The 26,898-nt window shown below is 40.6% G+C and overlaps 1 protein-coding gene across 1 annotated transcript in view; it reads left to right on the top strand.

The window, feature by feature from the left end:
• The window catches only part of zmat4a (zinc finger, matrin-type 4a), a gene marked incomplete at its 3' end in the record, with an annotated part of 149,723 nt that overhangs the window by 32,125 nt on the left and 90,700 nt on the right, over positions 1–26,898 (top strand). Inside the window, exon 2 of the mRNA XM_034132962.1 lies at positions 2,574–2,675. Within this exon, the coding sequence (XP_033988853.1) occupies positions 2,574–2,675 (102 nt within the window). The remainder of the gene's footprint in view (positions 1–2,573; positions 2,676–26,898) is intronic.

Raw genomic sequence — 26,898 nt, forward strand, 5'->3', positions numbered from 1 at the left:
GTGTTTGTAGACCGTTTGAAGAGTTTGTGAAGAGTGGAAGACCTCATTTGTTCTGGAAAGCATTATTTGTATGCAAAACAGAACAAATAACAACATTTCTTAAAGAATTAATTGTTCTTTCCACCGGTCATTTTGTCAGAGAAGAATATTCAAACAAGTTGTAGGACGTGTGATTTTACTCCGACGTGACCTCATCTGTCCTGCCGTCGCTAACCCAATCCCACCTGGATTAGAAAAAGGGAAACCGTGCTGGCTCAGCTGTGCGTGTGGAAGAGGAAATAAAGGCTTCTGAATCCTCTCTTTCTGCAACAAGTCATTTATTTGAATGCTAAACCTTCAGCGGGATCAGTGGATGTGATTTATTCATCATGCTCGGATATAATTTGGCTCTCAGTCTTGGAGGAAAGGTTTTTCTAGCTCGTTGCTCCCAGAAGTGTCTCAGCATCTGTCACTAACTCGCATGCCAAGGTGATGAAATATTGATTAAAAGTGATGCGAGTAAACGAGATGAGATTATTGTTTACTTGTTATGTTACATCTCGGCTGGTTCGTCTCCCTGCAGACACTCGGAGACAAGAACTCAATCCAGATGGCTTCTCGTTGTAGACAAAACTTTAAATACCGGTTTTACTTTTCACAACTCATTTGGTTTTAGAAGGAGATCCAATCAAGGCTGAAGGATTTAGAAAAGAAATGAAGAATTGACAGATGTTGCACTTGCGATATTATTGGTGATATTCGTAGAAATTACAATTTTTAGACCTGCATTAATTATAAATACATTTTTTATTTTATGATTATTGTGTTTTTTTTATCAGAATTATCTTTTTATAATCTTATTTTTAAATATTTAATGTTTACCATATTTATTCACCTGTTCGCCTATTTTGCTTCTATTTGAGCACCTTTACAAGTGCCCAAAGCGCTTTACATTACATACATTAGACATGTAATACATCAATACTGTGGAGTGGACAATCCCCACGGGAGTGATTTAGTGTGAAGTGTTTTGCCCAAGGACAGAACAACAGTGGCGGTAAAGGCGGGATTGAACCAGTGCTCCTGATCTGATGATCAACGCACTGCGCCACAGCCGTCCTCAATGTTATTATTATTATTATATAATCTCTAAATCTGGTCCAAAATCTTTGATCATTTGAACAAATCAAACAGTTTAAATTCACGCCTAGCTCCTAAATGTTCTCAGACAGAAGGGTGTCGCCAGCCAATTATCATAGATCTTAGGTTTGTTATCACCAAGTTTGCAAGTTTTGCCCGTCTGGCCAACATTTCAATAGCCTGTAATGTAAATTATAGCTGAGACCTTCCCCTTTCCTTTGTCTTTTTCCTGTATAAAGTGTTTGTTTTTCTGTTGAAACAGGTTCAGATCTTTGTGCTGCATCAGTGGTGCAGGTCATCTGCCCTTCCAGCTGGAAATACATTGATTCTGTTAAATGCTATAACTCTTTATTAAAGGTCTCCTATCATGCAAAATGCACTTATTAATGTCTTTTCTAAATGTGTCCCCGGTGTGTCAGGAGACTCACAAAGTGATGTCTTCTCTACATCACCATGTGTCCCCGGTGTGTCCCCGGTGTGTCCCCGGTGTGTCCCCGGTGTGTCCCCGGTGTGTCCCCCGGTGTGTCCCCGGGTGTGTCCCCGGTGTGTCCCCGGTGTGTCCCCGGTGTGTCCTCGGTGTGTCAGGAGACTCACAAAGTGATGTCTTCTCTACATCAACATGTGTCCCCGGTGTGTCCCCGGTGTGTCCCCGGTGTGTCCCCGGTGTGTCCCCGGGTGTGTCCCCGGTGTGTCCCCGGTGTGTCAGGAGACTCACAAAGTGTCAGGAAATAAACCCCTCTCTCTTTTCCTCCGTACCCACATCTCTAAAAACGGGGGAACAACGGAGCTGATACAGATTTGCTGCGTCATGACCACATTACTAAAATGTGGGCGGGCTTTACACCCACGGGCCAATCAGAAACGTTGCTGTCAGAAACAATGAGACGTGTTCTGAAAGTAATATGGTCTGTGTTTACATTAGCATGCTAACACTCAGAGCTAACCTGTACTGGAGAGAGCATGTGTGAAGAAGCAGGAAATCAAAAGGAAGTCACCTTGTGGTAAACCTGAGAGAGAGAAAGAGTTTGAGCTCCATACTGTTTCAGAGAGAATCCTTGATGTGGTTTGGAACATGATATGGAGTTTAATCACGGCAGCGTTTAGCTGAGTTTCTGCTGGGAGAGTTCTGATCAGGCATTAGCTCCCCCTCCTCTTTTTAATTTTTTTTTAAAGCTACTGACCCAGAATCAGCTCTTTAGTAACAGGGCTGAAACAGAGGGATATGAGGGATGTCTAAAATGCATGATCTGTTTGGTATTTTGAGCAAAACACATCATAAACATGTTTTTTATATGTTTGTATATATCTGAGACCCATGATATATGCCTAAAAATAGTATGAACCTTTAAATAACACAACTTTGGTTTAAGCTGTTGTATTTTCTAACTTGTCAGCGTCTCCACGTCCTCGTCCTCCAGCTCAGTAACCATGTCTCCGTCTCTCTCTCTCTCCAGATGAAGTCAACAGAAGTGGATCACGGTCTTTTCACGGACAGTTACTGCAAAGTGTGCAGCGCTCAGCTCATCTCCGAGTCCCAGAGGGTGGCCCATTATGAGGTGAGGACCCCAAACATCACCTCACATGACTCCATTCAATTACAAATGTATTTATACAGCCCAGGGGTGTCCAAACATTTTTCACCGAGGGCCAGATACAGAAAAATATACGAAGGGCTGGGCCGCTCACTAGAGGTTTATCGCCTCATAAGTTCAGTTATAAGTTAGAAAAATCTATCAAATGTAGGCAAATGATGGTTGATATTGATGAACAAAACTCACAGCTCTCCGTAGGGTTTCATTTATCTTGTTAGCAGCTCATTCCTTAAAACAGAAGCCTCAGATTGATGATAATAAGAGGAAATATGAAGGGTATATTTCAAGGTTGTTATGTAACTGACTTATTGGACTTTTTTCTTATCAACTAAGATTTGTTAGAACATGTTGTCAACTTTAATTTACTGAATTTATTTGAAAAGTAGGCTTATTAACACATGAATACTGTGTTATATATCTGAACATATATATGTAAGAAGTACAATAGCATATGTTTAATTTGTGAGCCATGTTTCATTATACTTTTTTAATTTGCTGAGGGCCGATTCAGAGGGCTTCACAAATACACAGACATATCTGAGAATATAGTCAAATGACAATTCACTCGCTCTCTTTGTCTCCATGGAAACGTTTAGGGTCATGTTGGTCACACACACACACACACACACACACACACACACACACACCACACACCCCCCCCCCCCCCCCCCCCCCCCCCAGAGACACTCAGATGGAGTTTACACCTGAGCCCCAGCTGACAAACGCTCAGTGAACTCACCTGGGAACACATGTGTCTCCTAAACCCTCAGCACAGAGCTAATGGAATAATGGCAGGAGAAATGTAATCTTAAAGCATACATAAACATACATAAACATACCTGGTGTGCATGAAGGATTTCGAAGGTGCACGGCTTTTCAACAGCAACAAATCATTGGCTTATTGTTTTGGATTCATTACAGTAAACAAGTGATTTCTATCTCGATCATATCGCAAAAAAGGCTGCTAAAAACATGACAGCTAGTCCTGCAGTCTGCAGCTGTTGGAAGAGATCTGGGCCAGTTGAAGAGGCAAGACCTCCTTCTCAACACTTTCACTTGTTCACTATAATAACAGGTTCAGAAGAAGTGGCTGAGACACAGAGTACGATGCAGAATAACTTAAAAGACAGAAAACTAAGTCAGAGCAGACCCCGGGATAATACCGCTAACTAACATTGTTTTAGCAATAGCTAAAGCCTCCTTGTTCCTTATTGGTTGACCATTATTTTAGCTGTGATCATCTCATTCTGTCAAAACCAGGTGCTGTTTTGTAGAAATGTTGAATGAATTTGGTGTGAAGTGAGTTAGAATAGAAGCTGGACAAAAGTAAGACAATGTCAGCTTGAATAAGTGTATTATAGTTGTTTTTACTAAACGTTTCTGACATTGTCCTACCTGTTTAAGTAACTGCAAGCACATTTTGTCATTGATGTTAGCCAGACTTTGTGGAGCCACCCAAAGTACACTTTATTGTCTCGATGTGTAGGAACTTCATAAGTGTGTCTCTGAGTCTCTGTGCTTCCTGCAGGGCGGTTCTATTTCTATTTAAAGCTGTGAAACAGGAGATCCTGCTTTGTTCCTCGTTGCAGGAGACAGGAAGTGGCTGCCCCCGTCCAAATCAAATATTCATTTTGTTATTGTGTGCTGAACGCTGAATGCTGAATGCTGAACGCTGAATGCTGAACGCTGAACGCTGAATGCTGAATGCTGAATGCTGAATGCTGAATGCTGAAAGCTGAATGCTGAATGCTGAATGCTGAATGCTGAATGCTGAACGCTGAACGCTGAAAGCTGAACGCTGAACGCTGAATGCGGCACTTGGCCCGTCGCCTGCTGGAGAAACTTTGGATCCTCTTTCTGCTCGGTTCTGCTCTGATGCTTCCTGATATGTTTGGGTCAAGCTGTCGAGTAAAGCTGCTCCAGAGCCACTATTTCAAGCATACTACGTCATCGAGTGCCGCCGAAGTACTGTTCCAATCTCCAGCATACTTGGAAATCTACCGAGCCCGGCGTACTCCGTTTGGAGAAATATCGAGGCTGCACATGAGTAGACTCCGCGGTCTTAAAATCCCCACAATGCTTTGCGCACGGACCAATTTCCCCAAATCTGTGGCGGAAGATGTAAGGAGGCGGGGCCTCTCATATGACGCACACCTGCACACTTGCTCGCCTGTTCCACTCTTTGTTTTCCGAATGCCAGGAAGTATTCTTGACTCGCTTCTGAAGCAAGACGCTCGGCAGACATGTGCTACCAAGCAAGCGTACTTGCGATTGAGAAACACCCAGGGGGTCAACACCTTTCAAAGTAAAACAGGAAACAGACGGATTGACTATTCCAAAATATGAAAATATAGGGTCCAGTTCACCTCCTGGACATTTCTGAGGTGCTCTGAACCCCAACAGCTCTGAGAAACCTGGCAGCAAACGACAGAAAAGCATGCTGACCTCATGTTAATGGGTTTTTGGTACTTTGTATATATATCTCCCTTTGGCATTACTAAAGAGAGGAAGGGGTTTTATAGGAATAGGAGGGGATTGACATGCAGACAGGGGAAGACTTTGAGGTTTGGGATCAGGTATGAAACTAGATTGTTGGAAGTGTACTGAAGCCTTTTGGTAGAAAGCCTGGTCCTCTTGAGTAAACATGCTGGTATAACCTCCACTCTGTACTGCTCAGTCTGAGGCCTTTGGGAAGCTCTCCACGTGGAGTGATCAGAAACTTTACACCAGCTAGCAAAGGCTCAACATATCTGGACATAGTTTGTTTTCCAAGCTATAAAAATGTGTTTCAATGGATGAAGATAGAAACAGTAGCACTGAGCTATCGTTATATCTGGATGAGGGTAAAAAGAGGCATCTCCTTTAGAAAATAGGGACGGTTAAATCAAACGGTGATGATTTCAAAGGCTTCATTCTTCATCCCCTCATCTTCATCTTTCCTCCCACTAACACACTGAACTCTGAGTAATTGGTTCTTATTATTGGTTCGCCTGGAGTAAATGCTGGTATATTCTCAACTCTGTAGTGCACAGTCAGGATATACACACCATCATATACTGACTTTCTGAGGCCTTCGGGAAGCTTTCCACATGGAGTGATCAGAAACGTTACACCAGCTATAGCGTGTAGCACTAAAAGTGGTGACAAAGGCTCAACATATCTGGACATAGTTTGTTTTCCAAGCTATAAACATGTGTTTCATTGGATGAAGATAGAAACAGTAGTACTGAGCAGTCGTTATATCTGGATGAGGGTAAAAAGAGGCATCTCCTTTTGAAAAATAGGCACTAAAATGCGGTTAAGTCAAACTGTGATGATTTCAAAGGCTTCAGATTCATCCCCCCTTCTTCATCTTTCCTCCCACTAACACACTGAACTCTGATCCAGTCGATGCCCCTTTGAATCTCTCGCACATTGCCTTTAGTCGAGTTTTAAACTCCACAGTGACGGTGGCTCTGGTGTGACAGTGCAGACAGGGGAGTAATTGATATTTAAACCTTCTTTTCTGCACATCAAAGCCTCCGCTCTTCTGCAGAGGATCACAGCGTCTCTGGTTCACAGTTCAAACACTCTCCAGGCTCCTGGTAATTTATGCATTTGTCTCCGTTTTGCATGTGTTCTGCATCGGGGTGAACTTGACAGGCTGTTATTCACAGAGATAATAGAAATGGGAAGTGACCTGCGAGCAAAAGTGTGGGAGTTCTCGTGAGTTTGTGCTGGCAGAAGATTAACATTAGGGGTGGGAATCACCAGGGTCCCCACGATACCATACTATCGCGATACTTAAGCCACAATATGCTAAGTATTGCGATACGATCAGTGGCGAGCCGTGACCTTTATACCTAGGCCCTCTGACCCCCACCGCTTCCCTCGAAGAAAAACAAAAAAAAGAGTTATTACGTCACAGCGTATACTTCAGCGGAAAAACAACGGCCTGGGTGCAAAACGCATCAATGACAGCGACCCTCTACCACACAAAACAACACCTGTAAATAACCCAATTTGTGTTCTTTGAAATTGAAAAGGATATTGCATTGTGTTTGTTACTTGCGTTGCAGTTGTATGTCTTAAGTGTAATTTGGCATGCTTTTATTTTGAAGGCGAGTTTACGCTGTTGACAGGAAGTTGTTGTTGCTATGGAAACAAGAAAAGCTTCACAGCGGGCGGAACTTGTCATAAAGTCCGCGATAATAAAACCCACCCATTTAGAGGGAAGATATGATTGGTCAATTGTACTGTCATTTGACATTACTCCATCCTTCAGTTACTATAGCGACCCTCTGTGAATTCATAGCTGGACCAATCAGCTCCTGTCTTCACCTCGCAGAGACGAGCTTCTTTCATTTAACCCTTCACAGTCTAACAGAAACTGAATAGGGAGATTCAAAGGATTTATTTCTTTGGAAATGTTCTTTTAAATACAATTAAATCAAGTTATTTTGGTAAAACTAATGAAAAATAGAACTAAAAATATATTAAACAAATATATATTAAGAAATATATTTTTTTAATGTTTTTAAATATTATTTTGTAGAATATCTTAGGCCCTCAGAGAGAGCCTAGAGGGCCCTGACGGCTCGCCACTGGATACGATATATTGCGATATTGCAGATCACATGGGTCGTATCCATGTCCATCCATTTCCTGGTTAAAACACGTATTTGCAATATGAATAGTTTATGTAAATAACCCAATTTGTGTTCTTTGAACCTGAAAATGAGATGGCATTGTTTGTGTTACTTTCATTGCAACATGTCTTAACGTCCTGTTTTATATAGACATGCTTTTATTTTGAAGGTGACTTTGCGCTAGCAGGAAGTTACTGTTCCCAAAGCAAAAACTTGACGCAGAAAAATAACGGAGATAAAGTACAGACATTAACGGAGATATCAACATTTAAATATGGCGATATCAAAAGATAAAGTTTACATTTAAGTATTAGCAAGAGGCACAAGGTCAGTGTTAACTGTAATATAAACATGTGGTGTGTGTCTTAATTTGTTTATATACTGTATTATAACTTTGCTAACTATTTGCAGTTCACTTGGTGAATGGTATTCTAAAGTAATGCTCATATGGATGTAGCATGTATTTGTTGTTTTGTGTCTTTGAAAAAAAAAAAAATGCTTGTGTAGCATCAGATATATTTGCCTGTTGCTGAGTGAGGTGGTCACAACACAACGGAGACCAGGGGACACTAAAGAGTGACGCACACAGCTGGGAGACCAGGGGACACTAAAGAGTGACGCACACAGCTGGGAGACAAGGGGACACTAAAGAGTGACACACACAGCTGGGAGACCAGGGGACACTAAAGAGTGACGCACACAGCTGGGAGACCAGGGGACACTAAAGAGTGACGCACACAGCTGGAGACCAGGGGACACTAAAGAGTGACGCACACAGCTGGGAGACCAGGGGACACTAAAGAGTGACGCACACAGCTGGGAGACAAGGGGACACTAAAGAGTGACGCACACAGCTGGGAGACCAGGGGACACTAAAGAGTGACGCACACAGCTGGGAGACAAGGGGGACACTAAAGAGTGACGCACACAGCTGGAGACCAGGGGACACTAAAGAGTGACGCACACAGCTGGGAGACCAGGGGACACTAAAGAGTGACGCACACAGCTGGGAGACCAGGGGACACTAAAGAGTGACGCACACAGCTGAGAGACAAGGGGACACTAAGAAGTGACGCACACAGCTGGGAGACCAGGGGACACTAAAGAGTGACGCACACAGCTGGGAGACAAGGGGACACTAAAGAGTGACGCACACAGCTGGGAGACAAGGGGACACTAAAGAGTGACGCACACAGCTGGGAGACCAGGGGACACTAAAGAGTGACGCACACAGCTGGGAGACCAGGGGACACTAAAGAGTGACGCACACAGCTGGGAGACCAGGGGACACTAAAGAGTGACGCACACAGCTGGGAGACCAGGGGACACTAAAGAGTGACGCACACAGCTGGGAGACCAGGGGACACTAAAGAGTGACGCACACAGCTGGGAGACCAGGGGACACCAAAGAGTGACGCACACAGCTGCAAGATTCTGTAGAAGTAGCAATCATCTAAATAAAAAGCCTAAACTTTACACGTAAAGCTTATTCGTTCCTGACCTGAGTTGGAAAGTTGTGTTAAAAGCTCTCTGTTACTACATAGAGAAAGTAGAAAGGAGAAGTCATTACTGGAGGTTTGGGAGCATTAATACATGTATGCTGGTAGAATACTAATATTGAAGAGCCATTTTATAATATATTGCAGTTCTTTAAAGCAAGAGACTGTACAATACCTCCTTTCTTATATAAAATACATTAATAACATTGACAGAGAGTAATCCTTTGAGAAAATGTGTTGGCATGAATTTTCCTTTCATATAATATCCTCTCATCCTGTCAGCACTCAGCAGAGACGATCTTTGATCTTTGCTTCGCCACTACGGAGGCCGAGAGCCGCGTCAGTTATCAACACACATGGAAGTTGAGGAGAAAGAGAAACACAGTGCACCGAAAAATACTGTACCTACAAATCAAACTATATTTTCTGTTTATCTGTGTTTTGTGTTGCTCTGTTGGAGAAGCCTGTGACCTAAGATTTTCATCGGCATAACTACACTGTAGCTATGTTCGTATGACTAAATAAAGAACCATGAACTTCGGATTTATCAAGAACGATGGACAACTTGAAAAATCGCAAGCAGGTTGTGAACGATGCCGTGCCGCTTTAAAGAACACAAGTAGTACGAGGAACTTAGCGACACACATAAAGAGGCGTCATGGGGTCTGCGGCTGAAAAGAAAAACCTGAAAGTTAGACATACAATTGTAAGCAGTTATGAAATAGCTGTTTGTGAAAGGTTATTTGTATTCTTTATTGTTCATATAGAAACCACTGCTTTCAGCCTATGAATGAGTGTGAAGCACATCAGGCTGGCAGCTGTGTGGGCATTGCACTATGGTAGTTGTTATTTGCACATTGTGGGCAATGCATCCTTAAATTGTCTAACTGTGGGATGTTATAAAACTGTACTGTACTCTGGAGACAGAGAACACTACTACACTTGTGAAAGGCAGGTTTGTGCATATAAGGAATGTGTGTGTGTGTGGTGTGTGTGTGTGTGTGTGTGTGTGTGTGTGTGTGGTGTGTGTGTGTGTGTGTGTGTGTGTGTGGTGTTGTGTGTGTGTGTGTGTGTGTGTGTGTGTGTGTGGTTGTGTGTGTGTGTGTGTGTGTGTGTGTGTGTGTGTGTGTGTTGTGTGTGTGTGTGTGTGTGTGTGTGTGTGTGTGTGTGTGTGTGTGTGTGTGTGTGTGTGGGTGTGTGTGTGTGTGTGTGTGTGTGTGTGTGTGTGTGTGGCACACTGTAGTTCTCACTCTGAGCCACTCCACTAATCCTCTCCTCTACAAATCAATATCTGCAGAGGTCAAACAGAGCGGGCATGGAAAATGCAGATTATCTCGTCAATAACACTCGCTCATACACCCCCGCTACAGATGGAGTGTGAGCGGAGGGACGCGTTCACGTGTTGGCTCCAACGCCTCCTCAAGAAACGAGGAATAAATTCTCACTGATGAGACGCTCAACTTCTCTTTTGAAAGGATATTTCCACTAAAAATTAAAACTCTTCCTTCCAGAAACATCTTCATCAGAGGTCGATTCAGCAGCTCGACCTGTTGGACCAACAAGCAGCACTTTGCATTAAATAAAAGTTAATTTCTCCTCAGGGATTAATAGAGTTTGTCTTCCTCTTCTATATTGTACAACAATTGGCAACATAGGGCTGTGTTTCTCAGTTTGGTCGTCTAAAAATCCAGTTTTATTGTGTTTGATTATCCAATATAACCACCTTTACTTTCCAAATGACCACCTTAATTCTCCAAAATACCTCCTAAACTCTCCAAAATACTACCTTAACTCCAAAATACCACCAAAACTGACCAAAATAACACCTTAACTCTCCAAAATACTACATTACCTCTCCAAAATACCACCTTAACAAACCAAAATACCACCTAAACTCTCCAAAATACCACCTTAACAAACAAAAATACTACAAAACTCTAAAATACCTCCTTAATTCTCCAAAATACCACCATAACTATACAAAATACCACCTTAACAAACTAAAATACCACCTTAACTCCAAAATACCACCAAAACTGACCAAAATAACACCTTAACTCTCTAAAATACCACCTTAACTCTCCAAATACCACCTTAACTCTCCAAATGCCACCTTAACAAACCAAAATACCACCTTAACTCCAAAATAACTCCTTAACTCTCCAAAATACCACCTCTTCTCTCCACAATACCATCTTAACTCTCATAAAATACCACCTTAACTAAAAATACTACCTTTATTCCCCCAAATAATAAGGATATCATCTCTATCATGTGGAGTAAATCCATCCATTATTCATCTACTTTAGGCAATGAGGTTGCTGTAAATTCACATGCGACTGCCAATATTGATGTTGGTTTCTGTCCGATTAAATAAAAGGGAATTTCTCCTCAGGGATTAATAGAGTTTGTCTTCCTCTTCTACATTGGAAACAAATTGGCCACATAGGGCTGTGTTTTCTCAGTTTGGTCGTCTAAAAATCCAGTTTGATTTAGTTTGATTATCCAATATAACCCACTATAGCTGTAGACAGTGTTTGACACACGTTGTGTTCATGTCGAAGTTAAGGGGCTGTTGCTATTTCTAAAACAGTCAACAATATGGCAGTCTGAATGTTCTATATACAGTCAAATGTAAATGGTTTTATTATAAATACAGCTCACAATACTTGCTGTGGAACATAAACCAGCAGCTAGCGTTGTGTGGATTTCATTACATTACATTACATGTTACTTGTTAGATGCTTTTATCCAAAGCGACTTACATACTCAATACTGTGGACAATCCCCACAGGAGCAGTTTGGGGTGAAGTGTCTCAGGGACACAACGACATGCTGACTGCAGTGGGGTTTGAACCTGTGCTCCCCTGATCCGAACACCAACGCACTAGTCCACTGCGCCACACGCCTTACCCTTTCATGATGATTTCATGATGCTTTTTATCGTGCAACCACTGAAAACCTGAACAGTTTAAAGTAGATTTAAAGAGAATTTTCTGAAAATGGGCACTGATCATCCATAGAAGTAAACCTTTACGTTGAATTGAGGTATTCTGCACCTGTAACCTGTTCCCCATAGTGACCAAGAGGAGAAGAAAACCAGTTAAATCAATGTTTTTCAGACAGATAGGAAGGGATACTGAAGGTCTTGTTTGCCTTTTTTTTATAAAAGCGTACTTCGACATGTCTCTAACTCTTCCTGAAGTTGCAGCTCTAGCTTTTCGTGCATCCTGCAAAGAGTTTAAAGTCTTCCCATGATCCCCCCCATGATGATCCGCTGACGGCAGATAATGTGCAGTAATGAAACGAGACATCACGGGGGTAATTGAAGAGGCTGCAAAGTGTTCCAGCGTTTAGCGTGCAGAACGTAGCACATCATCCACCGTAAAGCCTCCTTTTATAAGAAGTCTTTCTCATTAGATTAAAGACAATGGTGACCTCCGCAGGAATCTGTCGAGAGGAAGGTAATTAAAACGCCTCCGAACACAAAGTGGCCCACGGCTTCAGAAGTAACTGCACCGCTGAGACGAAGCAAATCCCTTTTTATTTAGCTCACTGTGAAGCAGTGGTGTTCACACGGTTTAATTATGATCCGCGGCGAAGGAGGAGTTATTAATGGAGGAGGAATCCTGAGAGATCAGCTGTTAGCCGGCCCTTTAGAACGCTCTGAGAGAGAGGTGAAGCTCTGGAGAGATGATTAACCCGATTAAAACGGAGAGGAAGCGTGTCACTTTTAGAGAGCGTGAGATTCAGATTTAATTATTTCTCTGTGACTCCCAGGAAGGGTTTCACATCCATAATACCACCTTAATTCTCCAAATCACCTCAACTCTCCAATGTACCACCGTAACTCTCCAAAATACCCCCTTAACTCTCCAAAACACCGTAACTCTCCAAAAACCACCTTAACTCTCCAAAATACCCCCTAAACTCTCAGAAATACCACCTTAATTCTCAAAAATACCACTTAATCTCTCAGAAATTCTACCTTAACTCTTCGTAAACCAATCTAACATCTTTACACAAATCTGTTAGATGGTTTTTAGTTGCGATTCCGTTTGGTTTAATGGCTGCTGTGCAGAGAATAGAGAGTAGATTTGACCCAAATGCAGAAGACAGTTTCTTTAAAGGGGACCTATCATGCAAAATGCACTTGTGTACGTCTTTTCTACATGAATATGTGTGCCCGGTGTTCCAGGGAACTCACCAAGTGTCAGAAAACACAACCCTCTCTATTTTCCTCCATACCCAAATCTCTAAAAAAGGGGCTGCAACGGATCTGATAAAAACTGATCCAGATTTGAACACTGTCCTGACGTCAGGACGGTGGCGCTACGGCTATTGGGCCAACTCCACCAATCAGGAGGAGACAGCCACGGCCATTGCCGTTTGAAAGCGCTGGAGACGCTGTAGTACATATGCCAGGCCTGTAGGTGGTGCTGTTCTCACTGAATCAGCCCTTACAAAAACAGAGCTAAAAAAAAGTGCAAATTGAGCGAAATGAGGCATGGCTAAAATGCATGATCTGTTTGGTATTTTGAAAAGAAAAAAGTATAAATATGCCTTATATAGGTATGGTCCTACACTATATTATTCAAATATAGCATGATAGGTCCACTTTAAATAAAAGTCCTTTATAGAGCGGTGCAGGGATGACGTATTTACCAGGAAGTAAGCTGCTGACAAAAAAGCAACGGGATTTCTCCAGAGGATTTAGGAAAAGAGCTGGAAATAAGGTCTGTGGAAAACTAACCTGTTTGATAAATGCACGTTTTGTTCAGCCGTATAATCTCCACATGTCTACCCTACTTTTATAATGTTCTAATCATAAATCTAATGGCCAGAAGCAAAATGCTAACGTGATGCTATAAAGGAGCTACAGGCGAGTCCAGCAGCACGACTTCAACGTCACGCCAACTTCAGATCCATATTCAAACACACAGATTCTAAATGGAACGAGTTGAAGCGTTTGTTTGAACAGTTAGCAGGAGGCAGGTACTTGCTTTCAAGCAGAACAGGGCAAACTAACTTAGAGGAGTGTTTACGTGTTCGGTGTAATGACGTACAACGACCTCCACGACTTCTGTAGTCCTATTCAGCCACTTGGTAACAACCATCGTTTTTCAGACACGTCAACTCTTCAGAAATCACCAGTGGGGTCACTGCTGATGGATTTAATGTCCTAGAACAAAACGTGACCCGTCTCTTCAATGTGTCTCAATCACAGACCTTAGTTCAGATACTTTCCCAAATCCTATGGAGAAATCTCATTGGCTCTGAGACGAGGGAACAGGAAGTGGAGAAATGCTGACTCACTTCCTGGTTTTAGGACTCATTCCCGCACCACTCTATAGGCGATTGAACCAGAATTCACGGAGCTGGGCCAGGACAAACAAAGTAAAACAAAAAAAACAGAAACTCTCTCGCAAATCACAATTCATAAAGTGAAATGTATTCTTTAGTTAAACTATTTAATGAATATAAATGTATTTAGAAACACTAAAATCACCATAAGTAACCGTCTTTTAAAACCTTGTCTTGTTCAAATGAAATGACAAAGAGTGATATGATATTACTTTAAGTTAATAAGGTTGAACGCATAAATGCACTTAATTAAAATAAAGAATAAATACATCATCTGAATATGCTTCGGACTTATCCTTATTTTCCATGAAATGCATGAGAGGTTATTTTGTAGATTCAGGGAGACGGACAGGTGTTATTTATACAGAAAAGCCGAATCCAGTCTCCTCTCTTTGCTCTGCGGCGCTCACACTGTTTCCATCAGTCCCTCCTTCATGAAAAGTCATCTTTAAATCTTTAGAAAACGAGGAACAAAAGCCTCTAAGCTCTGGGGAACAGGAATGAGATGTAATATTAGGAGCTGTCAGATAAAGACAAATCAGTGAAGTGAAAAATCTTCTGTGGAGCCAGCAGAATGATGATATATTTACTCTGCTACTCCGTCAAATAGGGATGTAAAAGCACGACGGAGACGACACAGGAAGCTGTTTCTCCTGTTTCTCTTTGTTTTTTGTTGAGCAATGGCCTACTTCTGCGAGCTGCCAGGAGGAAACGCTCCGTCAGCTTCCTGCTGTCTAGGTTTGCTGTCGAGTAGTCCAAAAAAATCAGGTCGTACGTCTTTTACTAACCGCTTCTCCTCCTTGACCTGGGTGAGAAACGTCATGGGGTTCAGGAGAGGAGTTAATTAGGATTAGACGTCATTACGATCAGAGAGAGGATGGGGATAGTTCATAGTTCAAAAAACGTATGCAGGATAAGTGCAGGTTATTAAACTACCACCTTAATCTTTGAGATACCGCCTTCATCCACCAAAACTCCACCTTTACCCACCACTTAACACATATAACCACTAAAATAATAACTTAATTCTCCAGAATACTACCTTTACTCTCCAAAATACTACCTTTAGTCTCCAAAATACCAACTGTATTCCCCAAAATACTAAGTTAATTCTCAAAAATACCTCCTTAACTCTCCATAAAACCACCTTAACTCCAAATACCACCAAAACTGACCAAAATACCACCTCTACTCTCCAAAATACCACCTTAACAAACCAAAATACCACCTTAACTCTCCAAAATACTACCGTAACTCCAAAAGACCACCGCAGCTCTCCAAAAGACCACCGGAACAAACCAAAAAGACCACCGCGACGCGCAAAAGACCACCGGAACAAAAACAAAAGACCACCGGACCGCAACAAAACACCACCGCGCGCCAAAAGACCACCGAAACGCGCCAAAATACCAACGAACAAACCAAAAACCCTAACCTCCAAAATACACCCGGAATCTAAAAGACCTCCTTAACTCTACAAAACACCACCTTCTCTCCAAAATACCACCTTAACTCTCCAAAAACCACCTTAACAAACCAAAATACCACCTTAACTCTCCAAAATACCTCCTTAACTCTCCAAAATACACCTTAACTCTAAAATACCTCCTTAACTCTCCAAAATACCATCTCTTCTCTCCAAAATACCAATTTAACTAAAAAAAACACTTTTATTCCCCAAAATAATAAGGATACCATCTCTATCATGTGGAGCACATCCATCCATTATTCATCTGAGGTCTACTTTAGGCAATCAGGTGGCTGTAAATTCACATGCGACTGCCAATATTGATGTTGGTTCCTGTCCTTACACATTTAACTCTGATTTATCTCCTGATTGAAACTGACTGCGTTGGTAAAGCCAGCTGAAGTGAGGTTTATTATATATTTATGAGGTATTAATGTGATCCATGCAAAGTGACAAGAACAGTGATTTGAAAGTACTAGAGCGTATTACTTCTGATTTAAATGTAAGGACAATGTGATGCATCTCCCTTGTTGTCAATGTGAACCAATACATTAGCATAAGCTGTGTGATAGGGAGGTATATTTATAGATATTTGTAGTGTTTTATGTAAGTAATAAGCTGTATCAGAACTAATGCCTGCTGACATGTCCGCCGGTTGTCCATTAAAGTGACGTCGCAGCTCCATGGTGTTGGATTCATTTTTATATGCCACTTTCTGACGGATAATCCCATACGACAACTTTAAAGGAAGTGCACTCATAGGGAAAGTTTTCCATTAATAAGGCTTGAAAATACCAGTTTTGAGCAGCCGTCATGTGACATGTGAGATCAGCTGTTTGTGTTCCTAATGCTAATGGGATTAACTCTCAGCATTATGTCGCCTCGTGTAATTAAAACATGAAAGACAAGACACACACACACACACACACACACACACACACACACACACACACACACACACACCCACCAACATGTGTTTCAAAGGTGAAGGGAAATGACAAACAGTAATAGAAGCAAATCTGCACAAAGAGCACATCTAAAAATAATGCAAGTGCACATATTCGGAATTATCATCAGAAAATTAATTAACACCATGACAGAAACAATCATACAGTACAGAGTTGTTTTCAAATAAATACGTGCAAGGACAACGCTTGGTTTGGATGAATATTTTACATTTAACGTTATCTTGGATTGCACAGAAGTATTCCACAGACTGTAGGCCTACTTTCCAACGCTGTGGAATAGATAAACAATACAAATAGACAACAATTCAGCCTTTCCTGGAGCCATGCTGCTGGTAACCGTTGTTAGAAATGGTTTTATTCTAGTCATTTTAGTTCACCTGGTCCATGATGGCTGATGTTTGTCCCAAAAACCACCTTAACTCTACAAAAAACCCTTAACTCTCCAAAATACCACCGTTACTCTCCAATACCACCTGAACTCTCCAAATTACCCCGTAACTCTCCATAATACCACCTTAACTCTCCAATAACCACCATAACTCTCCAAAATACCGCCTAAACTCTACAAAACACCTTAACTCTCCAATAACCACCATAACTCTCCAAAATACCGCCTTAACTCTACAAAAACACCTTAACTCTCCAAAACCACCGTAAACTCTCCAAAATAGCCACTTTGATTCTCCAAAATACCACCTTAACTCTCCAATAACCACCATAACTCTCCAAAATACCGCCTTAACTCTACAAAAACACCTTAACTCTCCAAAAACCACCGTAACTCTCCAAAATAGCACTTTGATTCTCCAAAATACCACCTTAACTCTCCAAAAACCACCATAACTCTCCAAAATACCGCCTTAACTCTACAAAACACCTTAACTCTCCAAAAAACCACCATAACTCTCCAAAATAACATCTTACCTGTCCAAAAAAAACGATTTGAGAAAAAGATTGCTCTGATTGGTCGGGATCCAGCATGTAGTGATTGGTATCTCTTGTTAAAACCTGACCCAGTGATCATCTGAGCACAGTGTGGTGTTTACAATGTTCCCTCTTGTTTCCAGATATTGATCCTGACTTCATCCTTTAATCCGCACTGTGATCTGATCAGATGATCCGACCCCCCCCCCCCCCCCCCCCCCCTCCCACAGTCTTAAAATCAGCTGGAGCCAAAAGGTTCTTCCAGCTTTATTCTTTATTTTGCATTCCTTCATTGCACCAAATATGTTTTCGTCGTGTCCTTTCCTCAAGGACAACAGGGCTCGTTAGCATGCAGCCTCTCAGCAGTTTAGATTCTGATTGACATGTCGCTCAAAGGCTGTGATTGACACACTTCTGTATCGTAGACACATTTCTGCAGCGTGGACATCACGTCAAGTGGGAATAAATCAAATGCAGTGGTTTGTTCCGGAAGCTAATGCTACGTCAACACACAGGGAGGACAATGATCACCATGGAAAATACACTAAATTACATTACTAAGAATGTTATATTGGTAAAATGTAAATATTAATATAAACCTAATGGGACGTGTCTGGACTAACTGGCTGTTTCGCTGTGTTGCTCTCTCTCTCTATAAACTGATAAGAATTGGGGAACTCTGTCTGCCTTCATGTGTCCAGAAACGCTCCCAAGGATTGTCCTCAGCATTTTCAATGACTTTCATCGAGTGAGCATAGCCTCATAGCATGAACCTATGAATGGAAGTAGTCATCACATACAGAGCATCAACTAGTTCCTGAACAGTGTCCTTCACATGCTGATATCCAAGAGAGGGAGTTACACAGTCACAAGATGGAGGAATAGAAAGCAGTATTCAATGTTTACTTCAGATTAGCTCCACGTCAGAAATGATCATGCTTGTCATATGTCTATCTCCATAGAGGCTGAATCATCATGTTAATCACATAGCTATCATATGCCTCAAACAGTCCTGATGCTCTTCTAGGTAATCATACATCCTGTCATGTACACAGCTACAGTTGGGATACCTTTGTTATCATGTTACTCTGATGTTGGAGGAGTACATTCAGTGTTTCCCCAACAGAGACCATTATAACAGAGAAAGCTCTTTTTAGGAACCAGGCTAGTTTTTAGTTTCATGTGTTTTCCCAGTGTGGTGTGGGAGTATGATCCCCCCCCCCTCACTGCTCACTGATGTGGAGGTAATGCAGTATGGATTTCTCTTCAACCTCATTATGTCAGCGTGCTCTCGGGTCCTCTCAGACACAACGAGTGCTCGGGAACATGTGTGAGAATCACAGAGGGGGGGAAGTAGTGGAGTACAAATACTTTGTTACTGTACTTACAGTAAGTACATCTTTCTGGTATCAGTACTTTACTCCACTACTTATTTTTCTGACGACCTTTTACTTTGACTTCTTACATTTTGAACACAAATACCTGTACTTTCTACTTCTTACATGTTGAACATAAATACCTGTACTTTCTACTTCTTACATGTTGAACACAAATACCTGTACTTTCTACTTCTTACATGTTGAACACAAATACCTGTACTTTCTACTTCTTACATGTTGAACACAAATACCTGTACTTTCTACTTCTTACATGTTGAACACAAATACCTGTACTTTCTACTTCTTACATTTTGAACACAAATACCTTTACTTTCTACTTCTTACATGTTGAACACAAATACCTTTACTTTCTACTTCTTACATGTTGAACACAAATACCTGTACTTTCTACTTCTCACATTTCCCAAACAGGCTGGTTCCTTTAGTTTGAATGTGTGTTTGGTGGCGTGATCATTATTATTTAGAGTCATTGCGTGCCTATTGATTTGAACACGATCCGTGTATCCATCATTTCCTGGTCTTCTCTAAAGAAGAGGGACCAATGAAAACGTTGTCATGTTGCCGTTGTTCAGCATGGAAACATTCATTAGCTAACAATTACATTATTGTTCTATTAATATAAAGGGAGGTCAGGTACTCTTTAAAACAGCTGCTAGTTATGGGTACTTTTTACTGAAGTACATTTCAAAGCCCTCTTTACTTTGACTTGAGTAAAGAAGTTTAGTCAGTACTTCTACTTTCACCAGAGTATTTTTAAACACGAGTATCTGTACTTCTACTCGAGTAAAGGATGTGTGTACTGTGCCCTCTCTGGTGGATCAGGAGTGAGGGTCCTCCATCTGTCAGAGTCTCAGTAAACATATGTCTTCTTGTGTTTCTGCGTCATCACCGTTTACTGGTGATGCTTCGCTTTTTTCCCCATTTCCTCTCGCAATGTTGAGCCTGTGCTCCATGCCTGTCTCTGCTCCATGCCTGTCTGTGCTCCATGCCTGTCTGTGCTCCATGCCTGTCTGTGCTCCATGCCTGTCTGTGCTCCATGCCTGTCTGTGCTCCATGCCTGTCTGTGCTCCATGCCTGTCTGTGCTCCATGCCTGTCTGTGCTCCATGCCTGTCTGTGCTCCATGCCTGTCTGTGCTCCATGCCTGTCTGTGCTCCATGCCTGTCTGTGCTCCATGCCTGTCTGTGCCTGTCAAAAAGACCCCAAAGAGACCGGCATTTTCTACTAAGACACGCAAAACAACTAGAAAGGAACGCAAAACAACCACAAAATACCAAAAAACGACCAATTAAAGACACAAAAAGACCCAGAAGAGACTCAAAGACGAGCAAAACAACCGTTGACAGAGACGTAACAATACCAAACAGATGGAAAACAACCATAAAAAGACAAACAATAACAAAATAGACACATAAACACTACTAAAAAGAGAAGAAAATGGAAACTTGAGTGCAAAATGCCTTTTAATAAAGAGACGCAATACAACTAGAAAAGGATACAAAATGACCACTAGACACGTCACAATCAAAAAGAGACAGAAGAAAGACACAAAGAGACAGAAAATGTAATAAAAGAGATGCAAAAGGACCAAAAAGAGGCTCAACACGTGCACTAAGACACACAAAGCAACAACAAACAGATGCAAAAAGACACGTAAAAAGGCCACAAAGAGACGCAAAATGTCTACAAAGACATGCAGAACAACCGTGAATGAATGTAAAACCATTACAAACGGACACCAGATCACATGTGCTTTTATAGCAGCTGTAAATAGGTTTCAACAGGACTCTGGGTGCTCTGAGCTAAATGCTAAATAAAGAACGTTTAACTGTAAACTCTAAAGGTTTGCAAATTAGCAGCGAACACGAAGTACAGCTGCGATGATGAGTCATGGTTTTACAGGCGTTGGTCATATGCCCAGGAGGTGTGAGGAGAAGCAGGATTTAGTACGGCCTGTTCTCCAATAACACTGTGTTCTCTACTAATTAAATCCCTGTTGTGTTAGTACTATGAACGCATTTGATTCTGGACGGAATAATGTGGATACAAACATTAATTTCATGGCAAAACATCCAATAGTTGTCGAGATATTTCATCAAAAGTAACATTTCAATCAGCTCATGATGAATATTTACAATAATTATGTCACCGTTTGTTTCCCTGTAGATATTAATTGCTCTTTTTACTGCGCTGTTAGTGTACAGTTTTATTATTATGCTGCTGTGTTTATTTTATCTTTGTAACTCTGGCACAACAATTTCCTTCGGGATGAATAAAGTCCTATCTTATCTTGACTCTCTGAAATAACACCTTAACTCCTCAAAAAATACCTTAACTCTCCAAAATACCACCTTAACTCTCCAAAATACCACCTTAACTCTCCAAAATACTACCTCAACTCTCCAAAAAAACACCTTAACTCTCCAAAAAACACCTTAACTCTCCAAAATACCACCTTATCTCTAGAAAAAAACCTTAACGATCCAAAATACCATCTTAACTCACCAAAATATAACTTTTATTCTCCAAAATACCAACATAACTCCAAAATACCACCTTTATTCTCCAAAAACCACCTTAACTTTCCCAAGATACCACCTTAACTCTCCAAAATGCCAACTGTAATTCTCCAAAAATACCACTTTTATTTTCCAAAATACCAAACATAACTCTCCAAAAAAAACACCTTAACTCTCCAAAATACCGCCTTTTACTCTCCCAATAATACCACCTTAACTCTCCAAAATACCACCTTAACTCTAGAAAAAAACCTTAATGATCCAAAATACCACCTTAACTCTCCAAAATGCCAACTTAATTCTCCAAAATACCACCTTAATTCTCCAAAATACCACTTTTATTTTCCAAAATACCAACATAACTCTCCAAAATACCACCTTAATTCTCCAAAATACCACCTTAACTCTCCAAAATACCACCTTGACTCTCCAAAAACCACCTTAACTTTCCAATATGCGACCTTAACTCTCTCACCGTCTGTGTTTCCTGTAGATATTGAATTGCTCTTTTTACTGCACTGTTAGTTTACAGTTGTATTATTATGCTGCTGTGTTTATTGTGTTTTTGTAACTCTCAACAATTTCCTTCAGGATAAATAAAGTCCTATCTTATCTCATCTCTCTGATCTTAATCCCTGTTTTGAACCCTTTACACTCACTTTTGTAGATATCATTTGATTTTAGACGGAAATATATGGATGCAAACATTAATTTCATGACAAAACATCCAATAGTTGTCGAGATATTTCCTCAAAAATGACACATTTCCATCAGCTCATGTTGCTTTAAGAAAAGTCAGTATGCTTCATCTTGAGTTCCCTAATTTAAAGGAATACTTAACCCTTTAAAATAGATTTTTTTAACATGCAGTGTTACATTCAAGATCTCATGGTACGACTGTTTATATTATTTGGTTTGTTTATCAGTTACCCAGAGATACCCTGAGTTCTTGAAGGTAACAGGGTGCGAGTTATTGAACTATTCACATCTCACACTGCACTGTAACTTTTATTCATCTGTGTTACTCATGTTTTATTATCTTTGCTTGTAAATTAGTGTTTTTAAATGCCATTTTATAATATGTTTCTTAATGTCTTTCATTTTTGTAAAGCACTTTGAATCGCCTTGTGTTGAAAGGTGCTGTATACATAAACTTGACTTGCCTTATTGATATAAATATGCACTTTATATTAAGGTACACATATTCACCATCAACTAGTTGTTAATTAACATGCATATTATCAGTATATTGGCTCTTTATTAGTCATTATAAAACACTTATTAATGCCTTATTCTACATGACCATATTCTACAAGTAATAAGCCATGAGTTGAGAGGTTTTCCTCAATAACCCTCTCATTAGTGCTGATTGATTGTAAGTAAGGAAGTTGTTGGACATGAGTCTTAATCTGCTCAATATGGGCCTAATAAGGCAGCAGTACCACAAGAATAGTAATTCTCCCATAATAACACTTAACAGATATGATCTATTCTTATGGAACAAGACGTGAAACTATAAGTGTTAATTAAGTCTTAATAACTAAAAACTTGTTCATAACAAATAAGCTAGTAGTTTGACTTTAATATGTTAATTAACAACTAGTTGATGGTGATAAGTGAAGGGGACCTATCATGCAAAATGCACTTTTTGATGTCTTTTATACATAAACATGTGCGTCCGATATGACGTAATATCTGAAATGTGGACCCGCGGCCCTATCAGAAACGCTGCTATCAGAAACAATGCCCGACTGTTTTGGACGTAATATGGTCGGTGTTTACATTAGCATCGCTAACACTCAGAGCTAACCTGTACTGGAGAGCATGTGTGTGAAGAAGCAGGAAATAAAAAGGAACTCACCTTGTGGTATAACCGGCAAGAGAGAAAGCCTTTGAGCTCCATACTGTTTCAGAAAGAATCCTTGATAATCCATGATATGGCGTTTCATCACGGCAGCATTTAGTTTAGACAGTAGCTGCCGGGTCCCGCATGAGCTCAGACCCCTCCTTTTTTTTTTAGCAATTTTTGTAAAGCTTTATACCCCAAATCAGCACTTTTGAAACAGGAAGTGAAATAGAGGGATATGAGGCATGGGTGATCTGTTTGGTATTTTGAGCAAAACACTTCATAGACATGTTTTTTATATATCACAAATACCTGTACTTTCTACTTCTTACATGTTGAACCCAAATACCTGTACTTTCTACTTCTCACATGTTGAACCCAAATACCTGTACTTTCTACTTCTTACATGTTGAACACAAATACCTGTACTTTCTACTTCTTACATGTTGAACACAAATACCTGTACTTTCTACTTCTTACATGTTGAACACAAATACCTGTACTTTCTACTTCTTACATGTTGAACACAAATACCTGTACTTTCTACTTCTTACATGTTGAACCCAAATACCTGTACTTTCTACTTCTTACATGTTGAACACAAATACCTGTACTTTCTACTTCTTACATGTTGAACACAAATACCTGTACTTTCTACTTCTTACATGTTGAACCCAAATACCTGTACTTTCTACTTCTTACATGTTGAACACAAATACCTGTACTTTCTACTTCTTACATGTTGAACACAAATACCTGTACTTTCTACTTCTCACATTTCCCAAACAGGCTGGTTCCTTTAGTTTGAATGTGTGTTTGGTGGCGTGATCATTATTATTTAGAGTCATTGCGTGCCTATTGATTTGAACATGATCCGTGTATCCATCATTTCCTGGTCTTCTCTAAAGAAGAGGGACCAATGAAAACGTTGTCATGTTGCCGTTGTTCAGCATGGAAACATTCATTAGCTAACAATGACATTATTGTTCTATTAATATAAAGGGAGGTCAGGTACTCTTTAAAACAGCTGCTAGTTATGGGTACTTTTTACTGAAGTACATTTCAAAGCCTCTTTACTTTGACTTGAGTAAAGAAGTTTAGTCAGTACTTTTTCATTTTTAAACACGAGTATCTGTACTTCTACTCGAGTAAAGGATGTGTGTACTGTGCCCTCTCTGGTGGATCAGGAGTGAGGGTCCTCCATCTGTCAGAGTCTCAGTAAACATGTGTCTTCTTGTGTTTCTGCGTCATCACCGTTTACTGGTGATGCTTCGCTTTTTTCCCCATTTCCTCTCGCAATGTTGAGTCTGTGCTCCATACCTGTCTGTGCTCCATGCCTGTCTGTGCTCCATACCTGTCTGTGCTCCATGCCTGTCTGTGCTCCATGCCTGTCTGTGCTCCATGCCTGTCTGTGCTCCATACCTGTCTGTGCTCCATGCCTGTCTGTGCTCCATGCCTGTCTGTGCTCCATGCCTGTCTGTGCTCCATGCCTGTCTGTGCTCCATGCCTGTCTGTGCTCCATACCTGTCTGTGCTCCATGCCTGTCTGTGCTCCATGCCTGTCTGTGCTCCATGCCTGTCTGTGCTCCATGCCTGTCTGTGCTCCATGCCTGTCTGTGCTCCATGCCTGTCTGTGCTCCATGCCTGTCTTTGCTCCATGCCTGCTGCTCCATGCCTTGTCTGTGCTCCATGCCTGTCTGTGCCTGTCAAAAAGACCCCAAAGAGACCGGCATTTTCTACTAAGACACGCAAAACAACTAGAAAGGAACGCAAAACAACCACAAAATACCAAAAAACGACCAATTAAAGACACAAAAAGACCCAGAAGAGACTCAAAGACGAGCAAAACAACCGTTGACAGAGACGTAACAATACCAAACAGATGGAAACAACCATAAAAGACAAACAATAACAAAATAGACACATTAACACTACTAAAAAGAGAAGAAAATGGAAACTTGAGTGCAAAATGCCTTTTAATAAAGAGACGCAATACAACTAGAAAAGGATACAAAATTACCACTAGACACGTCACAATCAAAAAGAGACAGAAGAAAGACACAAAGAGACAGAAAATGTAATAAAAGAGATGCAAAAGGACCAAAAAGAGGCTCAACACGTGCACTAAGACACACAAAGCAACAACAAACAGATGCAAAAAGACACGTAAAAAGGCCACGAAGAGACGCAAAATGTCTACAAAGACATGCAGAACAACCGTGAATGAATGTAAAACCATTACAAACGGACACCAGATCACATGTGCTTTTATAGCAGCTGTAAATAGGTTTCAACAGGACTCTGGGTGCTCTGAGCTAAATGCTAAATAAAGAACGTTTAACTGTAAACTCTAAAGGTTTGCAAATTAGCAGCGAACACGAAGTACAGCTGCGATGATGAGTCATGGTTTTACAGGCGTTTGGTCATACGCCCAGGAGGTGTGAGGAGAAGCAGGATTTAGTACGGCCTGTTCTCCAATAACACTGTGTTCTCTACTAATTAAATCCCTGTTGTGTTAGTACTATGAACGCATTTGATTCTGGATGGAATAATGTGGATACAAACATTAATTTCATGGCAAAACATCCAATAGTTGTCGAGATATTTCATCAAAAGTAACATTTCAATCAGCTCATGATGAATATTTACAATAATTATGTCACCGTCTGTTTCCTGTAGATATTTAATTGCTCTTTTTACTGCGCTGTTAGTGTACAGTTTTATTATTATGCTGCTGTGTTTATTTTATCTTTGAAACTCTGGCACAACAATTTCCTTCGGGATGAATAAAGTCCTATCTTATCTCGACTCTCTGAAATAACACCTTAACTCCCCCAAAAAATACCTTAACTCTCCAAAAACCACCTTAACTCTCCCAAAAACCACCGTAACTTTCCAATATGCGACCTTAACTCTCTCGTCTGTGTTTCCTGTAGATATTGAATTGCTCTTTTTACTGCACTGTTAGTTTACAGTTGTATTATTATGCTGCTGTGTTTATTGTGTTTTTGTAACTCTCAACAATTTCCTTCAGGATATTATCAGTATATTGGCTCTTTATTAGTCATTATAAAACACTTATTAATGCCTTATTCTACATGACCATATTCTACAAGTAATAAGCCATTAGTTGAGAGGTTTTCCTCAATAACCCTCTCATTAGTGCTGATTGATTGTAAGTAAGGAAGTTGTTGGACATGAGTCTTAATCTGCTCAATATGGGCCTAATAAGGGAGCAGTACCACAAGAATAGTAATTCTCCCATAATAACACTTAACAGATATGATCTATTCTTATGTAACAAGACGTGAAACTATAAGTGTTAATTAAGTCTAAATAACTAAAAACTTGTTCATAACAAATAAGCTAGTCGTTTGACTCTAATATGTTAATTAACAACTAGTTGATGGTGATAAGTAAAGGGGACCTATCATGCAAAATGCACTTTTTGATGTCTTTTCTACATCAAGATGTGTCCCCGGTGTGTCAGGGAACTCACGCAGCATCAGAAAATAAAACCCTCTCTCTTTTCCTCCGTACCCAAATCTCTAAAAACGGGGAACAACTGAGCTGA

This window comes from Trematomus bernacchii, unplaced genomic scaffold, assembly GCF_902827165.1.
Source record: "Trematomus bernacchii unplaced genomic scaffold, fTreBer1.1, whole genome shotgun sequence".
NCBI classification, from domain to species: Eukaryota; Metazoa; Chordata; class Actinopteri; order Perciformes; family Nototheniidae; genus Trematomus; species Trematomus bernacchii.